The sequence below is a fragment of the Triturus cristatus genome, chromosome 10 (assembly GCF_964204655.1).
Source record: "Triturus cristatus chromosome 10, aTriCri1.1, whole genome shotgun sequence".
Taxonomy (NCBI): domain Eukaryota; kingdom Metazoa; phylum Chordata; class Amphibia; order Caudata; family Salamandridae; genus Triturus; species Triturus cristatus.
The window spans coordinates 79,278,598-79,301,153 of record NC_140593.1 but is presented as its reverse complement, the minus strand read 5'-3'; the positions used below and the strand labels follow the sequence as shown (position 1 = coordinate 79,301,153).

Sequence of the window (22,556 nt, the reverse complement as noted above, 5' to 3'; positions counted from 1 at the left end):
CCACCGATGACATCAGGGCCCTGCTGGACAACGGCGAAACAGCGGCCCTCATCCTCCTGGACCTATCAGCCGCCTTCGACACTGTCTGCTACCGCACCCTACCGACACAGGGATCCGAGACAAGGCTCTGGACTGGACCACCTCCTTCCTCTCCGGCAGAACCCAGAGCGTCCGCCTCACCCCTTTCCGCTATGAAGCCACCGAGATCATCTGCGGCGTACCCCAGTGTTCATCCCTCAGCCTGACATTGTTCAACATCTACATGGCACCGCTCGCCCGACTGCACGACCTCAACATCATCTCCTACGCCCACGACACCCAGCTGATCCTTCCCCTCACCAAGGACCCCCTCACTGCCAAAACCAACCTCCACGAAGGAATGAAAGCCGTCGCCGAGTGGATGAACATCCGCCTGAAGCTAAACCCAGACAAGAAAGAAGTCCTCATCCTCGGCTCCACCCCCTCGGCCTGGGACGACACCTGGTGGCCAACCGCACTGGGATCAGCACCCATACCCACCGACCACATACGCAACCTGGGGTTCATCCTCGACTCTACTCTCTCCATGACAAAGCAGGTCAACGCCGTCTCGTCCTCCTGCTTCAACACCCTCCCACATGCACCGCAAGATCTACAGGTGATTCCCCACCGAAACAAGAAGAACGTTCACCCAGGCCCTCGTCAGCAGCAGGTTGGACTATGGAAATGCCCTCTACGCAGGAGCCTCGGCCAAACTCCTGAAACTTCTACAACGCATCCAGAACGCCTCTGCATGCCTGATCCTCGACATCCCTCGCCGCAGCCACGTCACACCCCACCTGAGAGACCTGCACTGGCTCCCCGTCAACAAGATCACCTTCAAGCTCCTCACCCACGCACACAAGGCACTCCACAACACCGGACCAGCATACCTCAACATACGACTCCCCTTCTACACCCCTCACCGCCAGCTCCGCTCTGCCGACCTCGCCACCGTCCCCCGCATCCGAAGAGCGACCTCCGGAGGCAGATCGTTCTCCTACCTCGCTGCTAAGACCTGGAACACCCTCCCCCATCCTCCTACGGCAGACCCAAAACCTGCTAACCTTCAGGAGACTACTCAAGACCTGGCTATTCGAGCAGTAGCAGCCTCCCCCCCACCCCACCCCCCGCGCCTTGAGACCCTCACGGGTGACTAGCACGCTTTACAAATGCTCTTATTGATTGATTGATTGCTAAGTTTGTTTTTCGATCGAAAAGGCCAGGCACGCTTCACACAATGTTCCCTCTAGTTCTGGAGCCAGGCAGAGGTTGCAGACTGGATGGTGATCTTGCCTGGAGTACTCTGCATGGCATTTGGGACAAAAGCTGAAAGGAGTCTATACCATCACTCTGTGTGTTGAGTGAAAGATTATGGCACTGAAACAAAGTTGAAGTGGAGCCGGCCAGAGCAGAAAAGTCTGCAGGAAACCAGTAAGTAGACAAGGTTTTTGCTAGTTTATGTGTAAGGGTGATGTATTGGCCACCAAAAAGGACGGTGAAACCTGGTCGAAGCTTCGATTCCAGAGGTCTGAGAAAAACAACGTAACAAAGGAGCGGTTGATCATGTGCAATACAAACTATAGGAGGCGTCACTAAACTGTGTGACACAAAAGACTTCTTTGAAAAAAAAACATGTTACAAATGTCCGAGTCCGACGCTAGATGGCAGGAATATGCTAAGCATATGTATCTATGGCCAACAAATGCAATGCTCTAAAAGCAATTTAAGGGCAGGAAGAATGGGATAGTAAATTTGAAGTTACTCTGCTGACTTAAATTAAAAATTAAAACCTTGGCTTTACATATAAAGGTGCAATAAATGATAAATAGTATTTGAGTTCATTGCTCCGAATTCAAAGAAAGGGAATGATTAAATCCCCTTCTAACCCACTGTTAAGGTTCTTCAACTAATTTGCTCTCAAGACACAATTATAATTGTAGATCATTTAAAAGGGTGGACACCCAGTTCCAAAACACTCACCTGCATTAACCTTCTGAGGAGGAGAAAAATAACTTTTAAGCCCACCCTAAATATGGTCTTTCAGCGGTCAGACTTCTATGGAAAGAGAAGCTCCCTCTAACTTCCCAAATGCGAGTCTGGCTAATGTAGGGAAGAGGTGATGTGAGAGGCAGAGAGGGCTGGCTGCAGGACGGCACTAAAGGACAAAACTTGCCAGCTGCACTTATCTTGATTTGATGTAACCTGGTTCACCAGCTGACTGGATATCTACCTGGCTGGGAGGAGTTCCCTCTATTTGACAAGCATGTCTGGTGACTACGTTGGCCACTAACTTCTATTCTTATTCCTTTTGACCATGGACATTTTAACAAAATCTTAACAGAATGTCACATGGGGGTGACTGGGATTCTTTTCATTCTGTTTTTTGAATTATTTTCTTGAGTTTGTAGTCTCATTTTACTTAGAAAGACGAGCATAATGCATGGTATCACTTCCATGAACATGCTCAGATGACTTGACTATGAACTGTGGTAATTTGATCCAGACTGCAATAAAAAAAAATAGTGAAGTTTCTTTCTAATGCCCTACCCTATGAAATGCAAAAGGATTCACATTTCTACTCTTAAACATTTCAAGCACTTCAATAAAATAATACTTCAATCAAGTAAAACAAACAGAATTTGGGATTTACTTATTTCTTTATAATTTAAATTCTGTACCAGCTGTACAATATATTAATTTTACAAAGGCAAAATCAAACTATCTGGCAATCATACATCCTACCATGGTATTATTGCACAATATCTATATAATATGAAAATACTTAAAATTAGAAAACATACATTTCATTAAAGAAATGGAACAGTCATTTATCCAGAGAAGACTATACAAGATCTACTAAAAAAAATCCAGTAAGATGCAAAAAAAAAAGTATTATAATTGTCGTAGGATATCAAGTCATGTAAGTTTTTCAATTCCACTTCTATAAAGAGTGCACTAAAATCCAGCGTGAAAGTTGTAATGCAATTGTTATGTACCTTTGAGTGCAAATCTGTTTGTTCGAAATAAAACTATTAAAATAAATAATTTACAAAAGGTATATTTTTAACAATGTAGTCAGGTAGACTCTCCCCATCAGTTTAACTGAAGGCATTTAAATAAATTATTTTTTTTCTACAATATATTTATAGTCTTTCTAACAAAATGAAAAGACCAACCTTTTGCAGCACTAGTATAGTGCATATAATCCACCGAATACGTAAATTCAATTCCAGTCTTTCTAGAGAGTCCTTATAGATGTAAAAATATAGAAATAAAGAAAGCAATGAAAACCCAGGGAATTCTGATTTTGCTTTCCTTCAGCAGAGTTTCAACCTTTTATAACAGGAAAATATACATTATCTTCAATATAGTGTTTATGTGCAAAAGTGGCCATCTGCTTTAGTTTGCTGGAGGGGGTGCAGACAGTCACTATCTGCATGTTATAAAACCCTGCACCTAGTCATGAAAGCCTCTGTCCTGTAGCATAATCAATTACCTATCTGAGCACTCTAAGATTGATTAAGGTCTTGGAATAGAGCCTATTGGAATATGAACACAGCATTGACCCTCATTCATATTCAATCACAGTTACTAAAATATATATATACATGTTTTGCAAACTGTCATGTGGAATGTACAGTAAATTAAAAATTTGCAGAATATATTATCTTAAAAATCTACTTCCTAACTAGATCAGAAAAAATAAGATATTAAAAAAAACTTTCTAGCAAAGCACATTTCAATATTACTTATTTAACTTATTATAGATTTAAGTTATTTACTTATGTCCTGCATAAGCGAAAGCAATTATATAACATCAACAGTGTATTACAGTAGTGGTTACTAGAGCCTAGAGGACTGAGCAAGGTACATTAAACATCTGTAGTTTACCCCTAGATTCTAGCACATAACAGTCAGAGAAATAGCCCAGGGTGAACACGGACATTTGGAGCAGATTTATGGTACCGCTTGTAACAACTGCAAAGAAAATGTCAGACTATGGATACATTTGATTTTAAGATCAGTTTGAAGAGCGTTTTAGATGTACAGCATGAAGAAATAAAATTTCAGAATTTGTGGCTTATAGAGCATTAAGTCCCGTTAGACACTAGTGAGATATCAGAGACATAGAATGTGTCAAAATGTGCCATGATATGCAGGAATAAATGTGCTGCAACAAATGATAATTATATTGGAACCTAGAGTATTTCAATAATTTCATGTTTTGAAGGTGTTACTTTACACAACAGGCACTGATCCTTTACAAACTTCGATCTCACAAACTTAGATTTCACATAAGGTGGAACTTCTGAACATTTTTCAACCATCAAATTAGATAGCGCAGAATCTGTTCTTTAACAAAATGTCCCATCAATATATCATCAGAGAAGTGTTGTATCTAATGTAGCAGTACATGTTTCAGTACTTATGACACTTCTGTACGAACATGCAGTAAATTAGCAGAGGTCTAGAAAAGTGACAATGTGATGGAAGCTCACTACAGTGCAAAAGTATAAGGTTTTTCCTTTACCAGAAGCTGTAAAGTATTTAAAGTTCGAAAGACTTAAAAAAAACACTGAGCAGAAATGTGCCTTAGTTCTTAAAGCAATAACACCCCTCCAGATAATTTCCAGTTTGTGGCAAAGTGACTTCCACCTCCCTGATAATCAATTGCAGATCAAGACTCTCCCTTACCCCTTGTGTTGCACAAATGTTACCAAAATGGAAAGCAGTATCAATCAGGATTAGCGACTTATTACCACAAAACGAATGGTAACAGTGTGAGACAGTCCATATGATACAAGTTCACCTTTTTTCACTTCAAGGTTAGATGGAAAATGAAATTCCATTCTAAGATGCCTTTCAGTTTACATTTGAGGACACTCGATTGTCCACAGGTTTGCCTTTGGCCTCTCCCTCCTCTGAAGCACAAAACTACAGGTTTTGGTTAAAAAAACCTTTGTTTCTTTTATACAGAACAAACAAGGACATTTATGCAAAAAAGAGGTAGATGTAAATAAATATTATCATTGGGGAGGAATTGTTGTTTCAAATCCATGTTCAAATACACGGTTTGTCTTTTGGAGGAGTGATATGGATATGAACTTTGACAATGAATAAGTACAAATAGATTTTGCAAAATATTTAAATATGAAAACCTGCTGGTGACATGATTTTTCAGCAATGGAGAACTTGGGGGAGAGTTCAGAGGCCAAAGATTCCAAGTTAGATGTCAGAATATGATGTAAAGCGATATGGTCACAGCTATTTAAATACTGAACTTCTGCACAACATAACTCATCTTTCAATCAATCCCATCCACCAATTCCAGAACCCATTTTACGCAGGGCAGGGGCATTGGGTTTGTGAAGCTGCTCACTCTATCCCCAAGCAAATAAATTGAATATGCACTACTCCAGACAGCTTTGTGATACACTCCTCCATATCATGTTTTCCCCAATAAATGTGAATTTCAAAAATGGGAACTGTTATTTGCACTTTGACATAACTAGCCTCTTTGCCCCATTTGCTAGAAAGACTATATTGCAAGGCCAGCAAATGAAGAGTGCAGATTTCAGGGAGCAAGGGGAATTATTTATGCAAATAAACTAGATGTTATATTCAATTGTTATGAGTGAATGGTCTTATGTCTGCAGCTTGCATAATTCAGGTTTTTGTACAAAAGCAATTTCATTGTTTGCAGAAAATAAACAAACCTAAAATAATATGTCCCAAGGTTTTGCGCTTGCTGACGTCCATGTGCATAGCTTTTCTAAAGGGGGTAATCCACACCGAAAGCTTGCTCACTATCAAAACATACATGCAGCAAAGATTCACGACAACAAAGTAAAACGGCTAACTTCATAAAAGTAAATATCTTCTTCTATTAGCTTAAAAATTTTAATTGAAAGAACACTATACCCTCATAAAGGGGTTACAAAAAGTGCTAAATGTTCCAATCAGATGTCCCAAAAGTCCTGCTGGTTTTCAAAGAGTGAACTGAACACTAGCCACTGACGAGGCACAACTGGTTGCTCAGAGCAGACAAAGAACATCATCTGTCCATTAACCCAGCCTCTTTGATTTTGGTGTAGAAGAATTTCTCCAGCAAATTGGCACATTTGAAGTATTCACTCTCTGGAGGGTTGTACTCCCTGCAGTTCGTAATGATGCGCTGTAAATCTGCCATAAAAAGTTTCTTAGTCACGTAGTATCGGTTCTTTAGGCGCTCGCTCATCGTTTTCAAATCTGCACAAAAAAACAAACATGGTTCACTTCCATTTCCCATTGCACAGAACAAATAAATTCTAGTCACAGTCTACTTGAATTGAAGTTCAAGTTACTGAGTAGTTGGCAACAACATTAACATTATCAGACCACAGGCTTGGTACTTTTTACCCCATGTAAGAAATCGCCTGTTGGGCAACCATCGAACTACTTTAAAAAAAAATTATTATAAACAATGACTGACACCTTTGTTTACTGCTGAAGAAGAGAATAAAGAACACCTTTGCTTCTGAATTTGTCTGCCACTTATGTGGACTGTAATGAGTTTTATTCGACTTCCATAGTTGTAAACTACTGCATGATCTTCAAATTCAATCTCCTAAAGATAGAATTAATATGTATAGGAGTTGCTTTTTCTTCAGATGTACAACCGAAATCCCTTTGCAGTATCTATAAAAGAAGATCGGGAGGTCCCAGTTGAAAACAGGTCAGTGCATATATGCCTGCCTGCTATGGTTGTATTTGATTTTTTTTTTTAATGGGTTATTCTCATTTCCTTCCTTATTCCCAATCGTTAGGATCGCCTTTATGATTGTTAACTCTGCCATTCTATGTCAGGCCCTGGGAGCCATATTTGTAAGCATTGACGGTTGGTGAGCAATGATCTTTCACCAAGAACCACAAGTTATTTCCCTTTGGTAATGCTCTTTTTTGTTGAGACTAGCTGCAGATTTCTCACCTTTTAAATATTCCCCAATCATCAAACAGGATCCGTAAACTTTTCATCAGCACCTGTGTGAGCTGTAATGTGGTGCCTTGCGGCTCTGCACTGATGCCTTCCCCCTGCGGAAATTACGCGTTGGCCTACATAGGCGCCACTCCCGCGTTATATCACTTGCTTTTGAGACTTTCCACGCCTCCATACGCAGAGCCCCAAAATCAAATTGGCAGACATTTTGCAGATTCCTAGACTTCGGATCTTATTGATGAATAGAGTCCAATCACAGAACAGGCAGGATGGTGCGGAATCTGAGGCTAGATACTCTACCAGAAAGAGAGTTACTGAAGGTAAGTAACTTGTTCCTCTGATAGAGACTTCTAGTCACAGATTCCTCACCTTTTGAATAGATACCAAAACTACATTGGTTTAGAGGCAGACCTGGGAATGGACTCAAATCAGAGTCCTGCAGGACTGAGCGTGCAAAATGCCACTCCCGGCGAACCTGACTGCCCAGGCAATAATGCTTCGTGAATGTATGCCCACATAGCCGCCCGGCAAATGTCTAGGTCAGGGTCTCCATTTGCCAACGCAGTGGCAGATGCTTTGGCCATAGTAGAATGAGCATACAGTACTTCCAGAGGCTGCCTTTTGTCCAGTACGTAGCACATCTTAATACAGCACAATCCAGCAAGAGATGGCTCTCTTCTGCACTGTCTGGCTCTTTTTAGCTACAGAGAACCCCACAAAGAGCGGATTGTCTACCTGGTGGTTCTTGGTTCAATATATGTAGAAGCTCAGCGTTCTCTTGGGGGTACCCAAAGTAAGCCCTGCCAGGCAAGTGACAGAACAAATAACAGAATATCAGATAACTTGGCCATGTTGGGAAGGGCATGGGGGGCAATCTGATGTGTGCGACACTAAACCAGAAATGGGGCATATACAGTTTTTGTTGAGGGATACCTGGCTTCTACAGTGACATCAGCCATCTCCAGAGGAAGGTGGTCAGCTGTTTCCGCTCAGTCTCCAAGCTAAAAGGTGGAGAAGACCAAGGTGCAGAACCCTGCCCTGTTGCTGTGACTGCAGGTCCTCCCAGAAGGGCAGCCTGATCTGAGGGCATATGCTCAAGCCCAAGAGTTCTGGATAACACACACTCCATTCCCAATCCGGAGCCACTAGGATGACTTGGGCCTGATCTTCTTGAGAACTCTGGGCAGAAGTGGTATGGGCAGAAAGGTGTACAGAAATCTTGTGTTACAGTCAAGGCAGAATGCGTATGAGCGAGAGATACCCTGGAAACTCCAAAGTGCAGAAGTGTTGCCATTGCACGCTATAAGCAGTAGCGAAAAGACAGAGCCAAAGTTCATCCCTTCCATTAATGAGTCCTTGTGCCACCTCCGGATGTACCTGTAATTCCTAATCTGCTAGGTGTCGACCATCCAGTTGGTCCACCCTCGTATTCAATGATCTTGCCAAATGGTTCCTCACCAGGAAAATGCCTTGCGGGTCCAGCCATTTCTAGAGGTGCAAAGTCTCCTAGCACAGGGTCCATGACCCCACCTGCCCATTTGTTGCAGTACCACATGGCGGTGGTGTTGTCCATGAGCACTTGTATCAGCCTCCTGATGGACAACAGGAATGCTTTCAAATCCAAGCAGATAGCCCACACCTCCAAACGGTTCATGTGGAACAGGGACTCTGACACAGACCAGAGACCGCTGATCTCCACCTCAACCCGGAAGCGATGCTTCAGTCACCACAGTCAGCTGTGAGTGGGGAAGGGAGAGAGGTCTGCCACTGACCCAATCACAGTCCAGTAACCACCACCGCAGATCTTTTGCAGTTTCCTCTGAAACCAGAACGTGGTCAGAGAAGTCCCCTTGATGTTTGGCCCAATGGGACTTCAGACCCCACTGAGGAGCCTGCATTTGCCACCTGGTGTTCTTGACCAGCAGGAAGTAGGAGGCCATCAGTCCCAGCAGCGTCAGAGTCGGCCTCACTGAAATCCAGGCCCAAGGCTTGTAGGATTGGGATCACTGCTACAAACTCTCTTTGCCAGGGGAAAGGCATGAGACTAAACCGTGTCCAAACTAGCTCTGATGTAGGGAAGTGTCTGAGGAGGAGTCAGGTGTGACATTAACAGTGAACCCCAAGAATGATAGGAGGTTCGCCATAATCTGGAGGTGGTTGATAACTGCCTGGGGCAAGCCCAACTGCAACATCCAGTTGTTGAGGTAGGGGAATATTGGCTCCCCAGACCTCTGAAGCTGTGCTGTGACTACCGCCATCATTTTTGTGAACACCCAAGGGATGGTGCGGAGGCCAAAGGGGAGCACAGCAAACTGAAAATGCTCCTCTCCCACCACAAACCGCAGGTAATGCCAATGGGCTGACAGGATGGGAATAGGTGTCTTGCAGGTCCAATGCTATCATCCAGTCTCCAGGGTTGAGTGAACATTTTGATTTTCTCCTTCCAGAGGAAGGCATTGAAAGGGTGCAGATATAGAATCAGACAAAGACCTCCGTCCTCTTAGGGCAGCAGAAAGAAGTGGGAACAACCACCACGTCCTACTTCTGTGATGACACCCACTTAACAGCCCCTTTGGCCAAAAGGAGGTGCACTTTCTGCTGCAAAATAGAGAGATGGTCCTCCATCAGTCGCTGAGGGGACGGTGCAGCAGAGAAAAAAGAGAAAAAGGGTAAGGCTTATCCCTTGTGATTGTCTGTCTGACGAGATTGCTTGCCAGCCCAGTAAAAATCGTGATGTTCTACCTTCCACCGGGTGGCTGTGTCCCTGGTAGGGTATGCTAAAGAGGTTTGGAAAGTGGGGCAGGATTCTTACCTTGGCCATAGGACGCCTTGGGTAATGCTACAAAAGGAACGGTGGAACTGGTGCGGTAGGTTTGCGGGAAGGAAAAGCCCAGAGTACGAATGGTAGCCCTGCTCTGCCTAAAGAGCTCAAAAGCACAATCAGCTTTTTCCATGAACAGACAAGTCCCATCAAAGATAATGTCCATCAATGAGTACTGGACAGAACATGACAACCCAATCGATTGCAGCAAAGCATGAAGGAAAATGGTAATGCTGGTGCCTGTGGCCCACCTGATGGAATTTATGGTGTCCAAGCTACAACAAATCGTGAATGTGGAAGTATGATAACCATCTTGAATCGCCTGAGAGAGTACAGGGCGAGGGTTTTCAAGTACACCAGGGAGGACTTGTGTTGCCGAATTCCCTGGGGTGTGTGAGTAGCGTCCCACCAACCAGCTGGCATTAATAGATTGGAGGGGAAAACTGGTACAAGAAAAGGCATGTTTGTTGAATGTTTCAACTCACTTAGATTCCCTATCAGGAGGAGCGATGGGAAATTTGTTGGGATTAAAGCAGCTGGTAGAAGCCTGCACCACTAGGCTTTCTGGTGAGGGGTGCTGCGAAAGAAAAGCTGGGTCACCAGGAGGTAGGCAATGTCACCTGCCAATTTGTCTATTGACAGGGGAGCAAGAGCAAGGTTTTGTACAACTCTTCAATAAGGTATGTCAGTGCCTCGTTAAAGGGAAGAAGAGGCTCAGAAAATGTTGCCCTGATTAGAGGACTTCCATTAAGACATTAGTTTTAACCTCCAAGGTGGGAAGCTAGGAGGTCAAGAGCTTTGGCTGCCATATGCATCACCAAGCGAATTACACTGGGTCACATTCATTATTTGAATCAGTCCCAAAAGGGAATGCCAAGAGTGCTGTGCTGGAGCTAATTCCAGTGAAGGAAGTGGTATTGCGTGTATTCAGGCACGTCATCGGTCACGGTCAGACCGGCAGAGCGGAGGATAATCAGGGTCACTTGACATGGCTGGAGCTAATGTGGAGCGTAGCAGCAGAATCTGAGGCAAGGTAAGTGTGGAGCTGGCAAGCGGTATCCCAGGTAAAATGCCTCTTGGCTCCTTGGGGGCCCAAAGGCACCTCAGACGGAGTCAACAGTGATCCAGAGCTTGGCTTTGCGGAACTCTCTGATCTGACCAGGCATGGCTGAAGGGCCTGGAAACTCGGGTCTGCCAGAACCAGCTGCCGGATCAGTTCAGAAGTCTGCTGATTTAGAGACCGAGATCAAAAGTGGTGGCGCGCGCCCCGCACTTGCTTAGTTTAATGTTTCTTATGCTTACCTGTGGACTTGGAGCAGCTCTGGGAGCTGGAATTTGAACGGTCCTGTTGGGAGTCTTCTTATGCTTGGGGATGTTAAGTTTTACCTTGCATTCCGTGATGGCCTTAGGGTTCACTGACGTGCTGGCACACCGCGATAATGGGAATCTGTCACAAACATTTGCTTGCGACAGCTCGTACACGGTTTGAAACCTGTTGTTTAAGGGAGTGCCATCCCTTGCATACTGTAAGAAATTGAGACAATATCAGAAAGACGAGAGAGAACGCTGGATCTGCATCTGGTGAAGTGGAAAGAAAGGAACTGACATCAGCACGCAGGAGTAGCGCTTGTCATTTCCAGGGTGGATCGGCATCAGTGAAGAACAGCAGGGCGCCACCTTTGGGGTGCACAGGTACTACTGAAAAGTTTTCAGATTCAGTCTGAAGCCTGGGGAATATTCAGGTGAGGAATGTGCGACTAGAAGCTCTAGCAGAAATTGTCACATGCATTAATGACAGTGACAAAAAGAATCATATAAATGCAAACACAAATAAAGACAAATATATAACAACTATCTTATGTGGTTCAGATCACTGAATTGCATCTTTTCTCATCAACGCAGTAAGGAAGTGTGCTGAAGTTCTAAACACAGTATCCCATTTTGTAGGATGTTGTGTTCTGCTTTATAGTCCAGAACAATTCCTCTATCCTCTCCACTTAAGCTCAGTAAAAGCCCCCGCAAACTACTGTGTGTCTCTGCCACATACTACTGTGGGAGGAGTAAGATCTGAACCTAGAGATCTTTGACACCTAAATGTCTCAGTTTCAGAATGGTGGATTTGCACCTTGAAACCACAGACTGGGATGTGTCCAACAAAGAAGTCCAGCTCCTCACATCTCTGCCTGGCTGACAACTACTGTCCTTAGGCCATCTGACTTGAGGGCGCTGACTGGACCGGAGCTCTCCAGTCACAGATAAAGTGAAGATGGGGCCAAGAAACATTTTTATGCCTGCATAATAAGACTGCGTTTGAGGACTCTGCACAACACAGCCAACGGATCACATAAACATTTAGTAGTGCCATGACCTTACCTATAGAGATCTCTCTGTTAGGGAAAAGGAACACCATGGCTAGGTGTCTTATCTCAAGACAGCTGTAGGTCTTTGACAGCTGCTCTAACAATGAGAAAAGTGAACCTTCCCGCCCCCCAGGTTTATCTGGTCATACTTGCATCTATTTAAAGCATAGAGATTTGAACAAGACACTTTTACCTGTCCGAGGCTCACAGGTTATTATGCGAGGAATCTTAGCCAACACAACTCTGGAAAGAATGGGTGCACACACCAGCAACAGTCGTAAAGGTAACCACAACCCAGTGATGGCAATATCAGATCACAGTACACATTACCGGTTAGGTATCTTTTATATGACATGTTTATTTCGGGTTAGTTATCGTGAGATGGTGGTTTCCTACAAATTGAAGCTAACAATGGGACCTTATAGCAATTCGAATACTTAGGTTTGCCTTTCATGAATAAATCACTAATATAACAATGGGTGAGGGTGAGGGTCAGGGGATTAATGAGGTTCAGAGGCAGCTGTGTGTACCACAGTCATAAACCTATTGCATTGACTACTTTACTTGCGGCATCATTTGCAGATTTCACAAAAATGTTACTGTTAGGAAAAATTGCTGAAACTTATAGTGCCTCAGAGTGTGCCATATAATTTGCAATTTTGAAATATAGTTAAGATAATTTTCTTGCATAATTTGGCCCTGTATGCCATATAATACGATTAGCCCTGACAATGGCAAAGCTGTGCAGAGTAATCTGGGGGCTGTCATGATGTGAAAATCAGTACTTAACAGGGGAACTGTGAAATATTTTCCATATTTCACGGGTCACTGTGAAATGAGTTTTTATGCCACTTCCATTTGTGCAATAAAAGCACCCAAATATGACATATATATCTTTAAAAACATACAGTTAAAGGGCAGTTCTGATAAAGATAAAAGTTCTGACACAGATAAAAAATGAAAATTCACAAGTTGTTAGGACTACAATTCATGACACTGACGCAAACCAAACCTCACACCTAAAGCAATGTTCATGGCCTCCCCTTAATTAAGCAAATACAGTTTTAATTCATCTTACAAATGCCATTCCCCTAAGTACTTTGAAAGGGATGAATCGCCACGATTGAGCCCGACACATCAGCATCTTATCCTGAATGTCCCAGATATGCTGCAGCTTTGGCAAAGCCTTGAATGCCACTGTGTCTAGGACAACCCCTCAGGAAGGGAATCCCGTGTGGAGCTCAGGTGATATTTCGTCGTGTTGATGAAAATACCCAAAGATGTCAATTCAGCCATTTTTGAGTGGTGGATCGCAACTTACTGCGTCACGCTGAACATTCATTACGTTACAGGAAAATATATATCCCTGTTTTCTGAAGATGGGCAGTGACTACTCAACATTTTCATGAGCAGCCGAGAGGAGGCCAAAAGGGGAGCACAGCACATTGGAAGCGTTCCACCGCCTTCTTGAACTGCAGTTGACAACTTCGGGACTGCGGGTCGGTGTATGAAAATACACGTACTGCAAGTCCAGGGACACCATCCAGGGTCCAGAGCAGAAAGAATCAGAAAGTAAGAGCATTTTGAATTTGTTTTTCCACAGAAAGGCATTGGGCTAGAGGTATCCTCCCTATGTATGACAAAATAGCGCAAATAGCACCTCTTTCCAAAGCCATCAGTCGCTTGAGGGCACCTTTCATCAGCAGAAGGTTATTTGCAGTAAGATTGTGGAATGATCTGCTGGCAGTCGCTCTGACGAGGGGAGCAAATGAAAGGTAGGGCCTAGCCCCTTTGAATGGTTTGCCAGACCCCTCTACCCGATGTGATGGAATTTCAGCCAGAGAGGAAATGTCATATTTTGCCTCCTACCAGCAGAGTATGGGCATGCGAGGACAAGTTAAAGTGTCTCTGGAGCTGCTGCAGCAGAGAAGGGAGAGTTAGAAGAGAGATGTACCTGCTGTTACGAATGACCTCAGGCTGCCACCAAGACCTCTGCCCTGAAACGACTGGCCTTGCTGTTGCTGCCAAGGTGAGGAAGGCTGGTGTGGTCTTGTACTGTTGATGGAACTGCTTGGCAGGTGATGAGAGCACCAAGGCACGTGCTGTGGTTCATTAAATCATTTGAGCACCACATCGGCCTTCTCTCCAAGCAAACTAGAGCAATCTAAGGGCACGTGCATCAGGGCATTGCACACCCCAGAAAAGCCAACTGATCGCATTCAGGTTGCGTGTTAAGCCCACCAGCATCAGAATGAGCCCGGGAACAGATTCTAGAGGGTTAGCTGTCCTTCTCGGAGGAGACTTCTTCCCTGGCCCACCATCTGAGGTTAATTTGAAGACATCTGAAAAGTTAGAATTGGAGCTTTGGATCTGCATCAAAGGGCACAAAAAAAAAGAACTGACGTCAGTCTTATATGTGGCTTCACTCCATCACTTCTGGGGAGGTAAGGAGTTACTGCAGAGCCACAGGGCACGAGCACTGCTGAAACATTCTTCAGATACTGCTTAGGAATATTCTTAAGGAAAGGAATCTGTGGTTAGAAGTATCCATCAGAAACAAATCTTCACTTGAGATGAGACTTGTGACCATTAACTACTGGCATTAAGCCCTTAACATTAAAGGGCATTAACCGTGCCACAATCTCCCCCGAAAATCAGTCTACTGCTCTCCATCCAATTTGTAACTCTGGTCAACCTCCAAAGTAACATACATTCATACACTCATTCTCCAGACTGCTAACTCCTTTTCCAAATTTCCCCAACATTGAGAACAACTCGAGTAACTATAAGATAAACAGCATCTGTATGAATACCAAGCCAAGAGGAATTGGGACAACACGGTCCTTTAACCACTGTCCTATAGGTACTTTTTCCTGTTCTTCTTCTGTCTCCACATCATTTTCACCTTTATTTTTCTGTTCTCTACACTTCTGAGGAGTCTGTGTCACCAAGGTGAGCAGACCTCTCACTGGGTTATTGGAGGTTGAGAATCTGGCCAAGCAATTCAAGATATTATTGCCTTTTCCAGGGGTCATATTCAACGTGTGCACTACCATGCCATTTGAAAACCAGGCCACAAAGGTGTATGCAGTACTGCCCAACATTCCCCTCAAGAAAGTGATCTGTTTCAGACCTATCTTTTTCATTAGTGGCACTTGTGACCGATGTTATGCAGGAATATTATTTCTTGATCTTGTCTGATATTAGGGATCCAAAGATTGTGGTGCCTGGAGGTATATTCTAGGTCTTCACATATACTTTGTAAATTCCCCCAAGAGGAGCAGGACAGATAAATCTGTGTCTGCTGCTCGTGGGTTAAATAATCAATGAATGTATAATTTATTAGGGTGCGCTACCCAAACGGCTTGAAACTTTGTGTGTCCCTCATCCGATCAAAGACTTCTTACAGGAGCAGTCTGCCTGTAGATTTCCTTGAGATCCACCTTTGTCAGAGGTGCATCATTCTTAAGACATTTCTTCCAAAACAGGTGGCAATGTGGGTTTTGGGTTATAGGAAAGTCTGCCTCTGTCACCACAGCAGGCCTTTGCTTGGCCGATTAAAAGAGAGGAGAACCCCTCACATCCTTTCAAACTTCGGTCTCCTCATTGATTCACTGTCTAGTGCAATTAACTATACTTGATGGCATCCATGCTCATGTTCCTGGCCCAATGCCTGCCACTCCCTACAAAGCAGTGGATATGTCTGGAGATAAACCACCTGAAGGTATTTTATGCTTTGAGCTCTGCTCATCATATACCAACAATGCCTGACCAGTCAATATACCACTGTTCGTCCTTCCATTATATAAATCTTTAGATTGCGTTCTCAGGAACAGACTTCTCCATGTCAGCCAGTCCGTGTAAAGGTTGCGAGCAGCTCTTTTTGTAGCAGGGAATACAGCCTCGAGACGGTACCAAAGCAGCAAAGACCTTGCACAGTTCTTCCCCTTTAAATGGACCTTTCTTTTCTCTCTTAGAAGAGCAGTCATCTGATTTAGGGAGTGCAGTGTACCCCACAGTTTATAACTATGGCCCCTATGCTATAGGATATATATGCAGGCGTCTGTCACTGTACACTTAACGTCCCACTCTTTCCTAATCCCAGTGCTCTATGCAAAACCAGATGCAACTTCACCATCCGAGGCACCCCTTATGCAGCATGAAAGGTAAGCAGCATATATTTGTCTTCAGTGCTTTCATCGTCTCACCCCCCACATCAGGTGTTGCACTCACCATAGACTGCTGCCTCCTAACAGGCATAATCATATGTATTCTGCATCGTGGGTGTTTGCATCTTTACGGGGGTGGACTGCCCTCCCCTAATAGATGGGTCTATCTTCCCATACACCATTAGTGGAAGCAAAGCTCCTCTTCACAGGCCCCCTTATCACCACGTCTGAATACGCCCTTTACTTCTCATGGAGTTTGCTGCCATTCTTTTACAGGCACTCTGTCTCACTCCCATTGACTCTGCCAACATTACCTTTCCTGCAAGACAGATCACATGCAGAGGATGAAAGGTAAAAGCTCTGGGTGTGCGCTGGGTCAGAGGGCCACCCACAAAGATCATCATTACACATTGTGAGAGACTGGAACCATCTTTGAACTCCCTACAACCCTCATTTTGGCTTTAAACGCATTTGAATAGAAAGCCAGAGCAGGCTAGTTGGTTTGAAAGTATTACCAGTTGGGTCAGTGTTTTTCAAAACAATGTTACAATCAATGCAAAAATCCATAAATTACACAGAAAGTTCAGGAGTCCATCCTTGAGGAATCAGGGAAGGGAGTTGAAACGGAGGTTCTTGGACTGACTATGACAGCACAACAAAGTCAGTGTCCTGCATCAGTTTTCCCAAATATTTAGAATATTTGTGCAACCATATCCAATCACAAATACATTTGCAAACAATTTGAAAATGTCAGTGACTTTACCCATAGGGAACCTTATGACTTCATAATATCCGGGAGCGTCTGTTCGCTTCACTGGTTCCATGAAAGGCCAAGCGCTTTGGTGGCTCTTGGGTAGAGACAGAAAAAAAAGTAAAATGTCAAAAATGCAATCCCCCACCTTGGATGAGCATGTTCAAATCTCCAGCAATGATAACCCAACATAAGTTACCCACTTTGACATGCTGCAGGATGGTCTTGAGTGTGATGTATAGCTGCTCCGGATCTTTGGGCTCTTTACTTGAAAGAAAAAACAGAGGAATACATGTTACGTTCTTATAAAAACCTCTACACAATCGCATGAGAGGCAGGTTTACCAAGACTTTGTAACTGTGTGTGCGCGGCGCTGGTGACAGACAGTGCTGTAGTACATGCCACCTCCAGTGTGCTACCGAAATCTGTGGCACCTGGAGCCAGTGGACCTGCTGCTCTTGCAGATCCTTTGTATGGATCATTTTAGAATGCGTAGGCTGTTTACTACTGAGAGACCAAATGAAGGTAGCGGATGATGGCCTCTTAATACTGGGTGATGGATGGAGCGTCTCTCTTGAACTGGTAAGTGTTGGCCTGTTACTTGGGACTCTCTTCTTCTTTATGTGAATTGCAACAAAATCTCATAGTGCTTTGGAGGTGTCCGCTAAGCTAATGATGAGCATGAGAAGCATCAAAGGTACTTCCCTTCGGTAACCCCTTATCTGGTAAAGGCTGTTAATCCTCAGATTCTCCAGTCTGACGTCTGGGGATAATTCTAAGGTAAGGAATCTGCGGCTAGAAGTCTCTATCAGATCATACGGTTCTACAGTTTCAAGCACATAGAGGAAGCGATCTAGGTGAAACACTTCACCATGTGTAGTGAGGATGGAGGCATTACAAGACAGCAAAGATGTTTTTACTTTTCATAATACTGATTATAAAGGCATGCCTACAACCCAGATTTTTAGTATTAGTATTAAGAGTCAGATTATCATAACCTGAAGTAGTATTAATCATCTTTTAACTATGCTCTGGTCTGTTGACATGGTAAAAACAAGCATTGGCATAGCCAATAGGTCTCGCCTTTGGGACCTTTATAAGTGTTTGACCATGCAACACTTGATGTTGTTGCACCAAGAATATTGTGCTGGATAACTAAACACTTATAAGGTCCCAAAGACGAGACCTATTGGCTATACAGCTGGAGTCCTTGATTTTGGCTGGTGGAGCAAACGCTGTGAGGGGCAATAAACCAGGCTGGACCAACCTCCAGTTCACATGCAGAGCCACCCGTGCGACATGGAGAAGGAAACAACAGCGGGCGGCAGCCATGGTAAATTGAAGTGCGCCCTTGCATAAACAACGTACGTATTGCGCCTGCCCTTCGATTCCGAAAATGCACAGCACCACATTGATGGATTTCCTGGACTGTTCCCTAAGGCGTGCGAGGGAACATCCCTGCTCTGCCAGTAGCTACCACCCCTTAGTGAAACACCATCCTCAAACACTACGAAGTACAACTCCCCGACATACAGAGACCCATTGGGTATAAATAATAGATTACACTCAAATTATGACACACAAACCGGGGTATGTGCCCGATATTTTATAGCATGGGCGAGAGAGTAGCTAAAAAATTCTACCCCTGGTGTATGGGCGAAATCACTAGCAAACGGGCTCTGCTCCACGCCACCAAAACGAATTAAATTCATTGCTTTAAAGACCACATTGCCCCGCCATTATTCTTGCGTGGCATTATTGTCGTATAATATTATTCACAAAATCATACCCTTTTATTACAGTTGCCTTTTCCACTCAGATTGCCGCTCTCGACAAACCTAAATGCACACCGCCTGCGAGGCGGTCGCCATTATCTCCGCATGTACATTTGCCTAAATTTGTAACCTGTACCTTAGTTATTGGTTGCGCTTCCCCGCAACCATCTGTGTTACCTCGTACCTGAAACAAGCAAGTATCTTGGTTCAAATTAACCATCGGCATGCAAGACCATCATTGTGAACCTCGTCCACCAAAACCAACAATTTAAAACGGTTTAAATGTGCGTTTCTCAAGCGAAAACAAAGGGTAATAATTCGTACTGTATAAAATGCTGCCGTGTTATGCGCATACAATCCGCATGGGGGAAACAGATGTTATCTCTTCGTAGGCACAGACTAATACATTGGTTTAAAAAGCAGTTAGCAAGTGAGATACGTTAATAAAAGCCGGCTTCCATTACATTGTGAAAAGGTCCTGATCCACGTGTGACGTGGGCCACAGAAGACAGGTGGGGAGGAAATGGTTAAAGAGTACTCATTGCACTCGGCGGGGGGTACCTGTGAGTATGAGGCGTGGGGGTAGAGATGTGGGGTGCATTCAACAAGTTGGCATATTCACCAACGTGTAGGGAAGGAATGACGCTACAACTGCTTGCGGTTGTTGTTGTGCAGCATGGGGGGCTTTGTGGCCACTTTAAGGGCAACAACTTCCAATAATGGGTTCTGTTCAACGAGAAGCCGCTGATAGAGGTTTAAGGCGACCCCTCGTGTCTAGCCAAGTCCATAACATTGGCATAGCACCCAAACCCAATTGGTATCCAGGCGCATCTACGGGTGATCAGGTACAAAAAAAAAAGCAACACACGATGGGCCCAACCCTATAGAATCTATACAAAAATGTTCAAATGCTAGAAAATAATGACAAACCACACGTCGGAAGCTGGCACTGAGCTTGCGTTGTAGTGACGTTGGGGCACAATACAGATTACCACAGAATCAAGAAATATAACATGTCGACTAATGTGAATGTTAAACTAATGATGATTTTCCAAGATTCTCTGATGTCTCTGTGTAAAATGTGGCGTAAAAATAACGTGGACAGTCACTTACAGACAATAATAGTAAAATCACAGTAGCAAGAAGACATGCACCTTTCACTTGCAGGCTGTATTTAAGTCCTAGTGCCCCATGGATCGTATTTTAAAATACTCTCTTCCGGGCAAGGGTAGTTATCTTTTATAAATATTTGAACCGATTATCTTATCACTGTTAGATCAGCGTGGCTCCGGAGCCGGCTTATCTAAATTCAATATACCACTGAGTAATGGTGTTTGTATGTCTTGTGAGAGTGTGGGTGGGTGTTTGTGCATCCCCTGTATGTGAGAGTTTTCATGATGAATATTCCTAAAGTCCGTTTCGTGGGTTTGTGTGTGTCTGATATGTAGTGATTTTATGAGTGCTCCAAGGTGGTTGTGGTTTGTGTGCATATGTCTACATTCTGTACACTTACCTGAGGTGGGTACATGTGTTTGTGTTACATGCTTGTTGATTTTTTTTCTTGGGTGGGTGTGTGGAAAAAATATGCAGCTTTTGCCCATGCATAGTGCTTGCTTATGTCTCGTGTCCATGGTTTATGCATGGGCTTTCTGGTATTTGTATATATTTCCAGTTTGTGTGGGTACTTATCTTCCCTGTGTGTGTGGTGCAAGTGTGTTTAGGTGTGTCAGCGACGAGGTTTTGCGTAGGCGTATGGTTGCATGCCATATGCTTACTATAGTTGAATGGGGTGTGTGTGTTTGTTTAAGTGTGGGGGTAACTTGCATGTTTGTATATTGTGTGCTGGTCCTCTGCGTACGATGTGCATGTGTTATGTGAATGAAGGAATGGTGTATCTCTGCTTGGAGTGTGTTTATATTTCGTGCGTGGTGCACGCCTGTATGTGCGTGAAGGACACAGCGTCTGCCTGGCGTGTGTGTAGTCACCAGCTCCTGTACATGTTTCACATATTGTGAGGAGGAAAGGCCTGCACCGGTCCTGCCTGCTGCTGCCGCCACCATGGTACATGCTTCTATTAATACCCCTGCCTGGCCCCAGCGCACAGCACACGCAACGAACACACATGTAGCCGGTCTCTCTAACCACACAAGACATCTCTCCTAGCACACATGTAATGCCTTTCCCCACACGTAAGCCCCTTACCCCAGGCACACGGGTAACGCATACATTGTACTGTTTCTGCACTCACACGTACTATGGAAGCACGGCTGCACGCACACACACTGTTGAAGCAAGATTGGGTGGCCGGGTGATTTCTAGCAAGTCCCTGAGATAGCTGGGAGCCTCTGGCCCTTTAAGGCGGAGGGCCTTGACCCTCAATAGTCTGAGATGTTTGATAAGATGCAAACATCCCCACCCCGCACCCTGTCCCAACACAAGACAAAGGCCGGCTGCAAAGTGCCCCCATTACACACAACGCCAATTTGATATTTTATTTGCAGATGGAGCCAGGGTCTGGGGTGGTGAAGCAAAGAGGAAACGCCAACACAAGCCGCTCACACCTTGACCTGTCACGCGATCCTTATTCACGCCTAAACTGCTTCTGAGCTCAGGAAACGGAGGCCGAGGGAGGGGACAGCAGGCCGAGGAGGCCTCTTTAAAAACGAGCATTTGCAATGTGATCGGTCCAATTGCATTGCAAATGCTTAAGTTTAAAACGGAGCGTGGCACCGCTTCACGAACACTGCGCTTGGTTTCTTTATATATTTCTTAACTTTAACACTGAGCGCGGTGTCCTTGAAGCAGGCGCTGCACTCCGTGCTAAAGTTAAGAAATATATAAATAATCCGTGCGCGGTGTCCGTGAAGCGGCGCCACGCTCAGTTTCAAAGTTAACAAGCCAGAACAAACAATGTTAAATATAAATAAATAGAGTGAGCACGGTGTCCCTAACGGGTGCCATGCTCATTAAAGTACAAGCCAGGAGAAACGAGTGGAGCGCGCGCGCCACAGCGAGACATCTGTTTTGCATTATCGCGCATGCGTCTGGGCACGATAATACAAAACAGATGTCGCCCATGCGGGTAACCGCAAGCAATAGGTCGTGGGCAGAGCAAAGGCGGGAAATGCACCCGCCTTTGACCAATTGCGTGCTGTCTTTCTTAGAAAGACACACGCAAAGGCGAATTGCCTGTAAGAAAAACAAACACACGCACAAGAGTGTGGTGAGCTTTCTGAAGCCCCTTACAAGAAGTCTCACAGAGAGCGCATGCGCGCTGCTCTAGGCTCGACCTAATGATTAAGATGTCACAATAAACACAAAAGGAAAATACATCTACCGTTTGCAGCAGTGTAAAGTCAAGTTTTATTTATGAATATTTGAAAGCCTAAAATGATGACCCTAATTCAACACCGCATGACCAACAGCTTATCAAGTGCAGGTGCTTAGACAATGGGGAGATCTTAAAATGAGGTGGAGTAAATTTCTGACTTCTGAGATGTCTGCATTTCTTTTATCTCGACCTCTAATATGCTTACATGGCATACACACGAACAAATATGAACAAAAAAAAATAGACGATATGAGAATGTTGGGCTTTGAGGACTCACTGCTGTGATGCCTATGATATGACAACGTTGGACTCTGAGGACTCACGGTTGTGATGCTGATCTATATATTCACTA

General features: G+C 44.3%; 1 protein-coding gene across 5 annotated transcripts in view; it reads right to left on the bottom strand.

The window, feature by feature from the left end:
• Positions 1-2,659: 2,659 nt before the first annotated feature.
• KAT2B (lysine acetyltransferase 2B) overlaps positions 2,660-22,556 on the bottom strand; it is a 271,057-nt gene continuing 251,160 nt past the window's right edge. For 3 of the 5 annotated variants that reach the window (XM_085630459.1, XM_085630460.1, XM_085630464.1), the window contains 3 exons: positions 17,302-17,365; positions 17,111-17,195; positions 2,660-6,270 (listed from right to left, as the gene is read on the bottom strand). In XM_085630459.1, coding sequence (XP_085486585.1) covers positions 6,077-6,270; positions 17,111-17,195; positions 17,302-17,365 — 343 coding nt within the window. In that variant the 3' untranslated portion in view covers positions 2,660-6,076. The remainder of the gene's footprint in view (positions 6,271-17,110; positions 17,196-17,301; positions 17,366-22,556) is intronic. The other 2 variants (XM_085630461.1, XM_085630463.1) reach the window with 1 other exon arrangement.